At 35.3% G+C, this 16048-nt stretch overlaps 1 protein-coding gene across 2 annotated transcripts in view; it reads left to right on the top strand.

Moving 5' to 3' along the window:
- Positions 1-14903, top strand: part of HMBOX1 (homeobox containing 1) — an 82149-nt gene extending 67246 nt beyond the window's left edge. For both annotated transcript variants that reach the window (XM_081810669.1, XM_081810672.1), the window contains one exon: positions 10408-14903. In XM_081810669.1, coding sequence (XP_081666795.1) covers positions 10408-10583 — 176 coding nt within the window. In that variant the 3' untranslated portion in view covers positions 10584-14903. The remainder of the gene's footprint in view (positions 1-10407) is intronic.
- The last annotated feature ends 1145 nt before the right edge of the window (positions 14904-16048 follow it).

Raw genomic sequence — 16048 nt, 5'->3', positions numbered from 1 at the left:
TATAAAGTCTGAAGTTGTGTGGCAACATGTCTTTCATCTATACATTACACAGACTGGTGGCGATGAGAACTGTCTTCTGTAATACTACAGCATTAAAGCCTTTGCTTATTATAGATTAAATCATCAGTTGGAATATTGCATATTGAAGACTTAGCTAATAATAGCATTGACTCTGAGGTGGAAATAATGTTAGAGAAACATATTTGTGTGTATGTGTGTGTGGTAAGATTTTTTTTTAAAGATCACATTCCTGATCTGAAAGCCCCAGGCAGAACAAAACAGAACAGACCATTTCAGCCTCTCTACAATGAGTTTTTTTTTTATCTACCCTGCCCCCCAGTTTCTATTTTGAAGTGTTTCAGATGTACAGAAGAGTTGAAAGACCAGCACAGTGAATACCTCTTTACTCTCTTCTTAGATACAGTAATTGTTAACATTTTGCTATATTTGCCTTATCACTAGAAAATAAATAAATGAATAAATTTAAAAATCTATGTATGTATGTATATGCATGTAAATACATCTTTCTCTTCAGCATTCATCTCCTGAAAAAGGTAATCGCCTGCATAACCACAGTCTGTTACCACGTCTAAGAAAACTAATAATAATTCCATATCATCTAACATCTAGTTTATATTCATATTTCTCTAATTGTTACAAGAATGGATTTTTTATTAAATAGTATCTGAAAAAAATAGTGATTTATGATTTAGGTGGACAAATTGGAATTTGTTATATGTCTCTTTAGACTCAAATCTAGTCATTCAAACTTTTTTTTTATAACATACACTTCTTAAACCATCTAATGTTACAGAATGTCCCATATTCTGGATTTTTCTGTTTCCTCTTAGTATCAATTAACTTATTCCTCTATAGCCCCTGTATTTCCTGTAAACTAGAAGTTAGGTTTAGAGGCTTGATTAGATTCAGGTTAAACATTTTTGGCAAGAACACTTCATAGATTATTTAGAAAGGGCATGTAGTAATGTCTACAATGTACTTTGAAATGCATCAAAATAAAATGGATAAGGAGATGGATAGATAATGTGATAAAGTGAGTAAAATATTGAGTATAGATTTTCATCATAAAATTCTTTCATTGTTGCTGTATGTGTGTTTGAAAATTCACAATAAAACATTAGGGCAAAATGCTTTGTCAGTAACATTTACCTCATATATCAAGAGGCATGTAATGTCAGGTTGTAGCATTATCATATGCTAAGTTTGATCATTTGTTAAAGTAATGACCACCAGTTCTTGTCTTTGCAGTTTGTAAATAATCTATAGGGCATGATTTTGCCACTGGATGGATATCCTCTTCTACAGCAACCTTTTGTCAGTGGTCTTAGCATCAATTGATGCTTACCTAAATGAGTTATTCCATTAGGGTTTGCAAAATAATCATGATCTTATTTAGCATTCCTTCAGCATTTATTAGCTAGCAGTTTTTCTGCAAAGAACTTTGATTTTTAGGTATTCTTCTAATGATAGCTAGCTATGTAAGCAAATTTCTCAAAATAATGACTTTTGTTGCTGCCATTAGCTAAATGTTCTAAAGCAGCACAATTCAGTGGAAATATAATGTAAATGACACGTAATTTAAAATTATCTAGTAGTCACATTTTAAAAAGTAAGAGATAACTAAAATTAATTTTAATAATATATTTAGCAAATATGTATTAACACTTCAACATTTAATCAGTACTTTTAAAAATTACAGAGACCTCTTTCTCTCTCTCTTTTTTAAGTAGGCTCCACACCTAGCATGGAGCCCAATGTGGGGCTTAAACTCAACCCTGAGATCAAGACCTGAGCTGAGATCAAGAGTCAGACACTTAACTGACTGAGCCACCCAGGCACCCCCCTTCCTTCCTTCCTTCCTTCCTTTCTCTTTCTTTTTGTACTGATTTTTGGAAATCTAGTCTGTATTTTACACTTGAAGCACATACCATTTCCAATCAGCCACATTTCAGGTGCTCAATGGCCACATGTGGCTAGTGGCTACCATATTGGACAGTCTTAAGATAAATCATACTTGAAACAACACTTCAAATTCAGCTCTAAGCAGTCTTTCCAAAGACATCACTTCTCCCGTGACCCACACACAGCAAAGCAAATCAGATGGCAAGTAACAAAAACTTCGCACTTGGTCTGCTTAATAGAGCAGCTTAGGCTGATAGCAAAGATTTGGCTAGGTAAATAAGGAACTGTACCTAGGGCTTTCATAAACCTGGTCACATTGCAGCAGTTGCCTGCCATGGGGGGAGCACCAAAGGGATTGTCAAGATGTTCAAAAATATATAGGGTAGAACAGTGAAGAATTTGGAGGACAAAAACTAGCCAACTGTGTCAGGCCATCAGCCTCCATAAGAGAAGGGATTTTTTTGTCTCTTGGATTTGGCACATAGAACGGTGCCTTGACATATAACCTAATCACAGTTGGTGAGGCTAAATTCCCATCCCATACTGGGATTTCAGGGCTGGGCTCCAATCCCAGACAGGGACTAGGATACCAGGAAAATGAACTGGCCAGAAAGTGGAAGGGGACTAAGGTGCAGCTCTCAGGCCCCTGCAGGTGATCTGCAGAATACCGCTATCAGAATCCAGTTTTTGGGTGCCTGGGTGGCTCATTTGTTAAGCATCTGCCTTCGGCTCAGGTCATGATCCCAGGGTCCTGGGATCGAGTCCCACATTGGGCTCCCTGCTCGGCAGGAAGCCTGCTTCTCCCTCTCCCACTCCCCCTGCTTGTGTTCCTGCTCTCGCTGTCTCTTTCTCTGTCAAATAAATAAATAAAAAAATATTTGGGAAAAAAAAAAAAAAGAATCCAGTTTTTAGCTCTGGGGTGATACAATGTTCTTCTGAAGCTGTTTTATTAAAAAATTATTGTTTTGTTTTTGTTTTTGATCTTATTTTTTATTTCAATTTGTCTTGGAACCAGAGTTAGGCTAAACCATCATCAGGAAATTGGAGGAAGGTGGAACTAGGGCATTGAAACAGGAAAATGGGAAAGGACTAACAGCATTCATCCAGCTGTTGATAAGGAGTTGCTTTCTTTAAGGGGGTAGTACCTCGGGGTGCCCGGGTGGCTCAGTTGGTTAAGCGACTGCCTTCGGCTCAGGTCATGATCCTGGAGTCCCGGGATCGAGTCCCGCATCAGGCTCTCTGCTCGGCAGGGAGTCTGCTTCTCCCTCTGACCCTCCCCCCTCTCATGTGCTTGCTCTCTCTCATTCTCTCTCTCTCAAATAAATAAATAAAATCTTTAAAAAAAAAAAAAAAGGAGGTAGTACCTCCTTTTAAGAATAAGTTCCCCTAGGAGTGCCTGGGCTGGCTCAATTGGTGGAGCATGTGACTCTTGATCTGGGGTTGTGAGTTCGAGCCCCATATTGGCTGTACAGTTTACTTTAAAAATAAATTGAAAAGAATAAGTTCCCCTAATTATATGCATTTGTTTTTCAGTGAAGTTATATTGCTAATGATTATCCCTTTTTAAAGGACTTTCTATTTTTTATTTGAAAACCAAATCCATAGGGGTTCTGTAGGACAGAATTTAAAGTCCTCTGAAGAGAAGAGGATACTTTGTAATTGTCAATTGGTAGTTTTCATAGCATCAACAGTAATCAAATATTAGCAATTAAAATTTAATATTTAGAAGTTATTCTTTACATTTTTACATTTATTGTAAGACCTAATATGATAGAATTCTTTCTAGGTGAATGCAGCTTTGTTGACTTTAAAATAACCTTTGAGGGGCACCTGGGTGGCTCAGTTGGTTGGGCGTCTGTCTTCAGCTCAGGTCATGATCCCAGGGTTCTGGGATCGAGCCCCACGTCAGGCTCCTGCCTGCCACTCCACCTGCTTGTGCGCGCTCTCTCTCTCTGTCAAATAAGTAAATATAATCTTTAAAAATAAAATAGCTAAAGAATTGTATTGTTTCTTCTTCATGGACATTGTGAAACTACTATTCTGTTTGGATAAGATGAACTAAAATTATGTTAGCACCTAAAAATAGCTTATCCACTGTCTGGTCATTAGGTACTTAGAGTACATGAGAATCTTCTTTGCAGGTCAGTGCAGAAGTGATTGGAATCTACCTAAATGTCCCTCAGTCACAAACTGGTTAAATAAATGATATATCTGTACAATGGAATAGTAAGGAGGCTATATAGCTATTTTTTTTTAAAGGAGGGCTTTATATGAATTGAATTTATATGTAGGAATATCAAATTCATAAGTGAATAAAGTAAGGTACAAAACAATAGATATACTGTCATTTATATAGAAGGAATACATACACACACATATATGCTTATGTAAGCACAGAACATCTCTAGCAGGCTCTATTTGGAGCTAAGAAGGCTCTGTAGAGGCTCTGAGAGACTGGGAATACAGGGTGGCAGGGAGACTGTTAACTATATAACCTTTTGTGTCTTTATAAATTTTGTACTTGCATTATATATATATTCAAAAGGTACATACAGTTTCATGAAAAGGAGAGAGGGAGGAAGAAGGGAAAGAAGGAAGGGAGAGAAGGAAAGAGGCAAAAAAGAAATTAATCTGCCTTGTTAACAGCTTTCTAGATATAAAAAACTGAAGAACCTAGGTTCACATAGTCCAGGCCTGCTTATTGATCCTATCAATATCTTTTATTGGATAATAATATTGTAGGATCCTATCCTATCTTTTATTTCACAAACTTTACTTGCTCATCAGAATAAATGTAAATGGTACTGTCCTATTGCTATATTTTGGGGAAAAAATGCAAAATTAAGAAAAATCACAAAATGAAAAAGTACTTTTTTTCTTTTCTCTAAATGTAAGCATTTAGAAAATAAATAAAAAACGCTTGTACATTCTCTGCCTCTATTCTTGGGCTCAGTGCATTTCTCTCTGTATACCGTGATTGAAGTTCTCTTTTTCAACCTCTTCACTCTGGATCCATTTGGATACATGATTTTTTTTTAGTCTCTCTTTAAGTGGACTCAGCAAGAAAAATAATAGAGTGATATTTAGGTTATTTTTACTGATAATCCAATAGATATAGATATATTGTAGTTCTCTGATAAACAGACCCATCATTAGAATTTCCCAGCATACCCCAAAGCCTGCCAGGGAGTATGAATAAAATAGACTTATGGAAACTGATCAAATACATTTTATCTTGTTTCTTATAAAAACATTTACAAGAAAATGCCTATTTTTTAAAAGAAGTGGGTACTAAATTCAGCATGGTTGACATCAGAAACCCTTTTATTTAATCAAATTAAGCTCAGCAGTCTTTTCCCTTGTCTAATTTAAACATTACTATAGCAGACAGGGTTTGCTGAGTTCCTCTTGGCTCATGGCACTGATTCTGCCTATTTCTAAATTAAACAAGTAAAGTTTGCCAGGAGGCTCATATAGCAAGCACATGAAGTAAATTTGGAGATCAGAAGTAGTGCCTCCTCCCTTTACTATTGCAGGGTGTCAGAGCCTCAGGGAAATCATGTGTGTGACATAGGGGATGATGAGAAATTACTTTTGGAAAAGCTAGTTTCTGTGAATGGGATAGTAATGACATGCTTATAGTTATACTCTATTAGTTGACTGGCAAAGGCTCACTCAGAAGTAAACCTGATAAGAAAATTATCATCTATACAAAGAGAACATTTATCAAAATTTAAAATTCTATCAGCAAATTAGGAAAAGACTTTTTTTTTCTCCTGGGTTTAGAGTTGCTAGATAAATGTGCAAAATTTTGTTCTTAATGAGAGCCCAGATACAAGACAGAAAAAAAATTTTTCTGTAAAGAAAATAGGTAACACATTTCCTGTAAGGAAAAAAAAGTGGGTTCTTTAGCCAATCCAGAAATCCTGTATTTCACTTCAGAGGGGTTTCAAATTACATTGTTCCTGCATCCTAGTATCTTTGTATTTTTCTGTCAGTCTATAATTTTGAACCCATTCTTGGGTTATTCATTGCTCTCCATCCACTTTGACTAGAGCAAGATTAACTAAGGTTTCTAGAACAAATCTGTGTTTATTGGAGTGTTCCAGAATGCTGCTTGTGCTATTTTTAAATACTGCTACATTGAAAAAGAAAAAGGAACAAGAAAAAAAACCCTCAAAAGTAATGTGATAATATTATGTTTCAAATTCAGTATGTTTACGAGTTTGAAATTATTGAGTTTCCACCCATCTGTGCATAAGTTGTCTTAATTTCTTTTAAAGTAATTTATTTCACCTAAATTTCCTTTGTATAGAAAAATTGGATAATACAGAATATTATAAAGAAGCATAGTTACATGATCAATAAACCCAAATACCAAGAAAGAACTATTATCAGTTAATTTATTTTCTTCAATCTCATGATTAAGACTCTTTGTATTCTTTGTTTTATTTATACCCATTTATCACTCAACTAAGAAAACATGCCATAGTTACAATGTAGCCTACTAATTATAATTTACTGACCTATTCCCTATCCTTCATCCACTGAAACCCTAAAACTATCCTTTTACCAGAAGCCAGGCTTTGGATGAGAGGACCTACTGCCTTGCGCAGTCTGTTTTTACCTCTGTCTTGTTCATGATAGCTGCTTGGCTCTGCTTTGGACCTGTTATGGCTGTTGAACAAAATTTACATAATGTAACTTAGGTAGATTCCAGAGCCCTTGTTATGCTGAAGTCACTGCACGCATGCAGAAAAGTACCAAAACAAAGACTTTGAAACCCTCCAACCCTATATTTTTTCCTTATGCCTAAACTTTAACTTTGATGCAAATGTAATGTAAATGTAAAACTTTGATATAGATTTAACATGTAAATGAATGAGTATGGCTATATTCCAGTAAAACTTTATTTATATGGCAGCCGGACATAGTCTGTCATACATTTAAGCCATGAATCTCTAAAGCATTGTGTGATGACATACTTGTCCGTTTGAGGAAGAAGTTAAATATTTACTTTACATCACACACAACAGGAAATCATATATCTATTAGGGGTTTAAACAGTAAGAAAACTATAAAAATATTCTGAATGATACAAAACATTTTTACCACAAAAGAAGAGGTTGACAAATGTGCCTACATAAGATTTAAATCAGAAAGCTCACCATAAGTAAAGATAAAAGACGAATGACAAACTGGGAAAAAAGTTGCAATCTGTGTGACTAGCAATTGGTATTGTTTCAACACACCAGTAAGAAGAGTAACTCAAAAGAAAAGACAAAAGATACAAATTCACAAGAAAAGATATATATTTTTTAGTTCAGTAAACGAGAAAAGAGGCTCATTCTTACTAATAGTGAAATCTCTATATTAAAGGAAATTTTTTTGCCTGCCAAATTTATAAATGTGAATAATTAGTAATACTCCTAATACTCATGTTGGGGAATGTGGGAAAATAACTGGAGATGCTTATAATGTCTTATATTTGTTTTATGTTATTGTGCAACAGATTACCCTACAACTGAGCAGCTAAAAACAACAAACATTTATTATCTTACAATTTCTGTGGGTCAGGAATCCAGGAGTGGCTTAGCTTAAATGGTTCTGCTCAGAGTTCTCATGAGTCGAGCTGTCAGCCAGCTAGACAATCTGCCACTGACCACTACCATTGAGTGTTGGCAGGTCCCAGTTTCCTTCCTGCCCTTTGCCAGGGATTTCACGTTCTCTCACTTGGGCTCCCTGAGTGTCCTTACAACTTGGCAGCTATTTTTCCCCTGAGCAAGTGATCTAAGAGATAGATCTGCTAAGACAGACACCATGGTGTATTCTATAATGTCAGAAATGACATATCATCACTTCTTCCATATGTTATTGGTCACACAGACTCATCCTGGTATATAATATGGGAAGAGACTACACAACAGGTGAATACTAGGAGGCAGGGATCCTTTGGAACCTTGGGGGCTGACTACCACATGGCTGTATTGGTACTGTATGCTTAGGGCCTTATTTCTCCCTGTCTGCTGGGTTATACAGTTCTGTACATGGTGTCTGCTAAAACTGGAATACCCAGAATGGCTTTTTTTTCCTCAACTGTGCCACCTGGGGGCTGGCTGGGCATCTTTCACCCCATGTGGCTAGCTTGGGCTTCCTTACAATATCATAGTCTCAGGTTAGTCATACTTCTTAATATGGCAACTGACTTCCCCCAGAACCAGCATTGTAGAAGATGTAGTTAGAAGCTGCAAAGGGTCTTATGATCTAGCCTCGAACTGTTTCCATTTTCTGTTGTCAAAACATGTCATAGGACCAGCGTAGAATTCAAGGGCATGATTACCAGGAGGTGTGACTTATTATGAAGGGCCATCTTTGGAACCTTTCCCAGGAAGTTATGCTTTGGAGAGATGATGCTGGCTTATTCTAAAACTAGTTAAAGTAATACAAGTTGATCTGATTCTTTGAAGATAAAATTGACAGTGTTTGCTATGGACTAGATATATGGTATATGGGAGAAATAGAGAGGTCAAAGATGAATCTGAGAACTTTGAGCCAAGCAATTTGAAGAATAGGGATGTCATTTACTCAGATGGGAAGGGCTACAAAACAACAGGTTTGGAGAGGAAAATCAGGATTGGTTAAAATATTGGGCCTCTGTAATACATATTATAAATATGTAGCTATTAAGGGGGATCTACAAAGAGATCTGCATGTAGTAAAGTAGAAATACTATCCAAGTTATTAATTACAAGGTACAATAAATAAAGTATGATTCTTGTTATGAAGAAATAAATATGTATTTATTAATATGTGCATTATTCCGGGCGCCTGGGTGGCTCAGTTGGTTAAGCGACTGCCTTCGGCTCAGGTCATGATCCCAGGGTCCTGGGATCGAGTCCCACATCGGGCTCCCTGCTCAGCGGGAGGCCTGCTTCTCCCTCTCCCACTCCCCCTGCTTGTGTTCCTGCTCTCGCTGTCTCTGTCTCTGTCAAATAAATAAATAAAATCTTTAAAAAAAAAAAATATGTGCATTATTCCACATAATTCTAACAATTTCTAACCAGTCTTTCTAGGGCTGTATTAAGAGTTTGTATTTTATTCCATAGGCAGTGGGAACTTTTTGAAGGCTTTTGGTCAGTGACATGCTATGATCATAATTATGCTTTGGGAAGATGAATTTAACAGTATAAAGAATGAAGGAGGGGTGCCAGGCTGGCTCAGTCGGTTAACCATCTGCCTTCGGGTCAGGTCATGGTCCCAGGGTCCTGGGATCGAGCCCCGCATCGGGCTCCCTGCTCCACAGGAAGCCTGCTTCTCCCTTTCCCACTTCCCCCTGCTTGTGCTCGCTCGCTCTCTCTGTCAAAAATAAAATCTTAAAAAAAAAATTAAAAAAAAAAAAAAAAGAATGAAGGAACAATGGGAGATCCAAGGATTGAACTTTATGAACACATACCAAGTTATATTTAACGTCTTTGAAGTAACTCTACAGAGGTCAGAGACAATGTTGGGTTTTTTGTTTTTGTTTTTTGGGTTTGTTTTGTTTTGTTTTTTCTGGCTTCTAACCTAGAACAAGCCAAAAGAACGGGACCCCCCCCTTGATAAATGGTGAACTAATGAATACATGCATCATCAGCCGTTCGTTGTTTGAGAAAAGGCTAGTCGAAATTAATAAAATATCCCAATTACATTTTCCCCCATTGGTTTTATTACATTCAAGTGGTAACAGAAAACAATATAGCTTTAACACATAGTAGACCTATGGAGATCTGATTAACTAGTAGACTAAAATCATGTCGAATACTACCTTACTGTCTTTGATGCTGTATTTGACTTTTTTTCTTTAAGAATTTACAACAATTAGGGTTATTTTAAATTCATCTCCTACCTGCATACATTTAAGGGCTCCATTTTCTCAATAACAAGAGTCCTTTGAGTGGTAATGAAAGGTTCTGATCATATAGTGTGTATTGTTCAAAAGATTAAACTGTCAGAAATTTCAAGAAAGATTTTTCAGAAGAGACTCTGATTAAGTTGTCATTGGTTCAAAGACCATACTTCCCTTTTCCCCTAAAGAGAGAGATTTTGGGCTTTGTTTCAAAAAATGACACAAACAAAGATAAAAGACAAGTGACCCCCCCCCAAAAAATGACATTTTAAAGTAATTAATGATAAACTTTTTAAGGAAGAGTTTTGTCCCTTTGGATTTTTGTTTGGGTCAAATTGTTTTTCCCCCACAGTACAAACTGCTTCAGTGCCTGTAGCCTGTGGCACAGAGGCTAGGCAATGGTTTCACAGCAACAGTTAGCATTGGCATGGGGCAGGCACTATGAGAGGCCCAGGAGATTTTTTTAAAAATGTAAATATCAGGTGTATTTGGCTTGCAAGTTCCAGTGGAAGGACAAAAACTGTTGAGTTCATGGTTATATTTGTCATTGATTTTAATAAATTGCAAGATATTTGCTAAAAATGTCTTGTTTATTTCAGGGGCTACACTAAGTATGAGACCAGCCCCCATTCCAATAGAGGACCCAGAGTGGAGACAAACACCTCCCCCGGTCTCTGCCACATCTGGCACCTTCCGACTACGGCGAGGGAGTCGATTTACCTGGAGAAAGGAGTGCCTGGCTGTCATGGAAAGGTACACGTGTCCTTTCCCATAAGCAATCTCCCAACCTTAGGAAAGAGAATCCTCAGATAGATTTGGACAGCTTTCATTTCAGACAAGTAATTTGGGATCTAGGTTCTATCTCTAAATGTATTTTGGAGTATTATAAATGCTATATTATTGAAATAAGATGATCTTACCATTGAGAAGTCATAAAATTGGAGTTAGCATCTATAAATATAACTTAATAATCTCAATAATTTCAGGAACTAGAAGAATTTTTTAAATTTAAATCTTTATATTGTATTTTGTAAACACTCTTCAAAGTCTTATTTTCATAAAAAATATTGAATACTTCTATAGGAGGCTGCTGAGATTTTACTTCTTTCACTCAGGAGTATGGCTTAAATGAGCTTAGTCCCAAAGGTTAGAAATACATGTTTTTACTTCAGTTTGGTAATTTATCTTCAGACTGCATCACCAGTATCTGGTCCATAGTAAGTACTCAGTATGTTTTAGACTGGAATTAGACCTTAGCTTCAGTTTTCATATCTGAAATGGTATAAATTAATTAAATATGATTATTAAATGTTCAGTATATTTAGGGTAGATCCTGTAGTAGAATTATCCTTTTAGTCTCCTACCTATAAGTAATGTGTATGGAATTTTGTTTCAATGGAGAGTTTTATATTCAATAAGGTAATGTTTTCCATTAGAAAAGTATTTACTTCCTAAGATTAAATATAGAGAAAAAGAATATATTAGGCAAAGGTAAAAACAATTGAATTTTCATATTGAGATTTCTCAATAATTTAAATAATGAGAAAGAATGGAATTGAATGTTTAAAACTGGGTTTAACTTCTAAACTGACATAGAATACATATTTACATTGAACCAGCTTCACTTTTTTTTCCCAATTATCTAATCTGACCAGTTGAATGGCAAACTGTAAAGAGCATTTGACTCAGTTAAAGACCTGAAACCTGGGTTTGGCTTTGCCATTTAACCAGCTGTGCAACTTTGTCCAGGTCACAAACTCTGAGCAGTAACTTCTTCATCTATAAAATGAAGTTTTTCAATAGCCAGTAGTGAACCATATGTCATCCAGGACTTTTGCCATCTCTCTTTCTGCCTCTTTCCTGATTATCTCCCAGCTCATTAGACATCACTATCTGAAATAGAGGGAGATTGAAAATGCCAAAGTTGAGGACTTGGTTTTTATTCTTGGGTTGAAATTAAAAAGTTTGCTTAAAGTAGGCAAAATGAGACTGTAGATTATTCATTGATGTTATCATATGTTGCTTTCCTTATTCGCTTTATTGAAATTCCAGTAGAGGCCATTCATTAAATAACGAATCCTTATATGCTTGAGCAGTTAAAGTAGAAGAGTGAGATTTTTTTCGTCCCAGAGCCCTGACATTTACAGTCTGCTTTATTTTTCTCATCTAGAAACTTTGATTCTTTCAAAAAATTTCCTCAGAACTTACCACATAATAGACATGAATTTAAATAATATCAAACTTAAATTATTTGTAGCATTATACATTTTCCTCTGGGTAACAAAATAAGCTTTGGTATTAGTTTCTAGTTGGTGTAAGTTCTAATTTTGCTACTGATTCAGCCATTTAATTTTTTCATGAAGATACCAATATACATTTATCACATAATGTCAGTATGAGGAAAAGATTAATGTTAAAATTGATAATATTAATAATGGTAGGTGATATTCCTAATGCATTTACAGAATTGAACCTTGCAAGCTTTGCAGTTATTTATTTTTTTTCAAAGCAACAAAAACTACCCATAGAATCACACTGATCAAATTTCAGTTACAAAGGTACTGAGGGGTGCCTAGGTGGCTCAGTTGGTTAAGCATCTGACTCTGGGTCTTGGCTCCAGCCTTGATCTCAGGGTTGTGAGTTCAAGCCCAGCCCCACATTTTTTAAGTGCACTTAAAAAAAAAAAAAAAGATAATGAGCACTTACCCTGTGTAAAACTCCCATTTAATCTTAATTTTCACCTTTTAACCTTAATTTTAATTAATAAATGTCATTAATCCAGGAATTGGTTATCTTTGGTTTAATTTTATCTTACTTGGCACAACCAGTAAGAAAGTATGTGGTTTATTCCAGTAGTTGCAAAAATGCAAGAGCCTCTCAGGGTATTTAATAGCAGTAGATCACGGTATGATTTCATTCTGTGAAAGGGGAACTTTTTATTTTCTAACATGGTATATAAAATTCCCTGGCCTCAGAGCAATGCGTGATGTTTTTCATTTTGCAGTACACTGAATAGGTGAATAAATATATATGCACAGACTGTAAAGCCAGCAAGTACTAGGCTTACTCAAGCATATTAGTATGTCAGAAATTATTCATTCTTCATACCCTACACCAAGACAAATTTCAAATGAATCAAAAAAATGAACTCATATAAAATAATAGAAGAAAATACAGGTACCCTGGAAATGATGAAATTTTTCCTAACTAGGACTCAAAATCCAAAATATGGGAAAGGATTGATAAATTTGGTTACATACATTAAAAGAAAAACTTAGGGGAGAAAAAAACTGTGAACAAAGTAAAAAAAAAAATTGGAAAAGATATTTGCTGCATATTATTATCCCTGATATATGAACTTTTAAAAGAGAGAGAAGACCACCAACTCTATAGAAAACTAAAGATAACAGCAGAAAAACAAATACAAGTGTCTCTTAAACATATAAAAGGATGTTCAATTTAACTCATAGTAAGGGAAATTCATATTAAAATTATACTGAGACATTATTCTTCTCCTATCACATTGGCAAAAATCCAAAAGTTCCATAACGTTTTTTTATTGATTGAGCTGTAGGGAAATGGGCACTCTCATACTTTGCTTGTGGGAATGCAAAATGTAACAACTTCCATGGACAGGAATTTGACAGTATTGGAGACAGTTACCCCTGGATTTGCCCTTTGACTCAGCATTCTCACTTCTAGTAAATTATCCCAGAGATAAACTGACAAAAGTATAAATATAGCAACCCTGTTTGCAATAATATCAAAATATTGAATACAACCTATGTGTCTATTAGTAGTGGACTGGGTGAATAAATTACAATAAATCCATACGTTGGATGCCCAAGTTCAAATAATAGAGTGCCATGCAGCAGCAAAAGGAATGAATTTTCCTTTCTACAGAATGAAAATCATACTGTGTCCTTCTGTACTATCACTATTAAATATTTTGTAAGGCTTTTTTGCATTTTTGTATCCATTGGAATGAATACTTTTTTATATACAGTGATCTTCAGACTATAATGTTAAAAAAAAGTGTCAGTTGTATATAGTAGGCTATCATTTATGTATTTATGTATTTGCTTATAATTTGTTTTAAGATGAAGGAATATGCCATAAAATAAAATGGTTACCAATAGGAGAAGAGAAAAAAAAAACAGATTGGAGGGGGCAAGAATAGAAGCTTGACTTATCTAAATATACCATGTTTTCACATTTTAACCATGTAAATATTTTATGTAATTATAAAACAAAATTAGGTTGAAATGGGGGGAAGGTAACCCCTAAAAATAACTAAAATGAAACAAAAGTGTGACCTAAACATTCATGAGCTGTATCAAATAACTTTATAATACAGTATTTTGACTATGCTTCTTGATGGGATACAGTTTAGGAATAAAAAGAACTACAAAAAAACCTTACCTTTTACTAATGTTGGTAATATTAATATTGTTGCTCAGGTACTATTTTTATTTGTATAGATACAGATATAGGTAAGACAATCGTAGTGTTATTACGAATCAAGTTTTTCAGTGTAAAACAGATATAAAATAAGTAAAACACTATAATCTTGTGTATGTTTGTGCATATAGAAATTTATCTGGATTGTATTCTTTTAATAACAGCCTTATTGAGATACAATTCACCTAATTAAAATGTACAATTCAGTGCTTCACCACAATCAGTTTTAGAATATTCTCTTCACCCCCCAAAAAACTCTTGTACCCAGTAGCAGTCACTCCTTTTTCCCCCATCCTCCCCAGCCCTACATAACCATTAATCTGCTTTCCCTGTATATAGATATGCCCAGTCTGGACATTTCATATGAATGGAATCATACAAATGTGGCTGTTTGTGACTCACTTCTTTCACTTAGTATAATGTTTTCGAGGTCCATCCATGTTGTAGGTCATTTCAGTATTGCATTTCTTTTTGTTGCCAAATAATGGTCCATTTTAAAGATATGGCATATTTTATTTATTCATTCATCAGTTGTTGGACATTTGGGGTTGTTTCCTCTTTTTAGCTATTATCAATAATGCTGCCATCAATGAAATTTGTGTACTAGTGGAATTGCTGGGTCATATGGTGACTGTGTTTAGCCTTTTGAGAAACTGCCAGACAGTTTCCAAAGCATATGTACCCTTACATTCCATCGAGCACTATATGATGGTTCCAGTTTCTCACCAGCACTTTATATTGCTGTCTTACTGATTCTAATCTTCTTAGTGTGTGCAAAAGTAGATTCTCATTGTGGTTTTGATTTGCGTTTCCCTAACCAATATGTTGAATATCTTTTCATATTCTTATTGGCTATTTCTGTTTCATCTTTGGAGAAATGTCTATTCAGATCATTTGCTCATTTTTAAAGTTGGGTTATTTGTCTTTATATTGAATTGTAAGTTTACTTTATATGTTCTAGGTACAAGTCCCTTATAAAATACATGGTTTCCAAATATTTTTGTTTTTTGCCCCTGACATTTTATTTATTTATTTATTTATTGAATTTTTAAAATTTAAATTCAATTAACGTGTAATGTATTATTAATTTCAGAGGTAGAGGTCCGTGATTCATCAGTCTTATATAACACCCAGTGCTCATCACATCACGTACCCTCTTTTTAAAAATTTTTTTATTGTTATGTTAATCACCATACATAACATCATGTGCCTTCCTTAATGTCTATCACACAGTTACCCCATCCCCTCAACCACCTCCCCTCCAGCAGCCCTCAATTTGTTTCCTGTGATTAAGAGTCTCTTATGCTTTGTCTCCCTCTCTGATTTCATCTTGTTTTATTTTTTTCCTCTCTTCTCCTATGAGCCTCTATTTTGTTTCTTAAATTCCACATATGAAATCATATGATAATTGTCTTTCTCTGATTGACTTATTTTGCTTAGCATAATACCCTCTACTTCTATCCACATCATTGCAAATGACAAGATTTCATTTTTTATGGCTGAGTAGTATTCCACTGTGTGTGTGTGTGTGTGTGTGTGTGTGTGTGTGTGTGTGTATCACGTCTTCTTTATCCATTCATCTGTCGATGGACATCTGGGCTATTGTGGACATTGTTGCTATAGACATTAGGGTGCAGGTGCCCCTTCAGATCACATTTGTATCTTTGGGATAAATACCTACTAGTGCAATTGCTGGGTCATAGGATAGCTCTATTTTCAACTTTTTCAGGAACTTCCATACTGTTTTCCAAAGTGGCTGCACCAGCTTGCATTCCAACC

Source organism: Leptonychotes weddellii, chromosome 2 (genome assembly GCF_054177405.1).
Source record: "Leptonychotes weddellii isolate Sample4059 chromosome 2, ASM5417740v2, whole genome shotgun sequence".
Classification (NCBI taxonomy): domain Eukaryota; kingdom Metazoa; phylum Chordata; class Mammalia; order Carnivora; family Phocidae; genus Leptonychotes; species Leptonychotes weddellii.
This window is presented reverse-complemented; position numbering and strand designations above follow the sequence as displayed.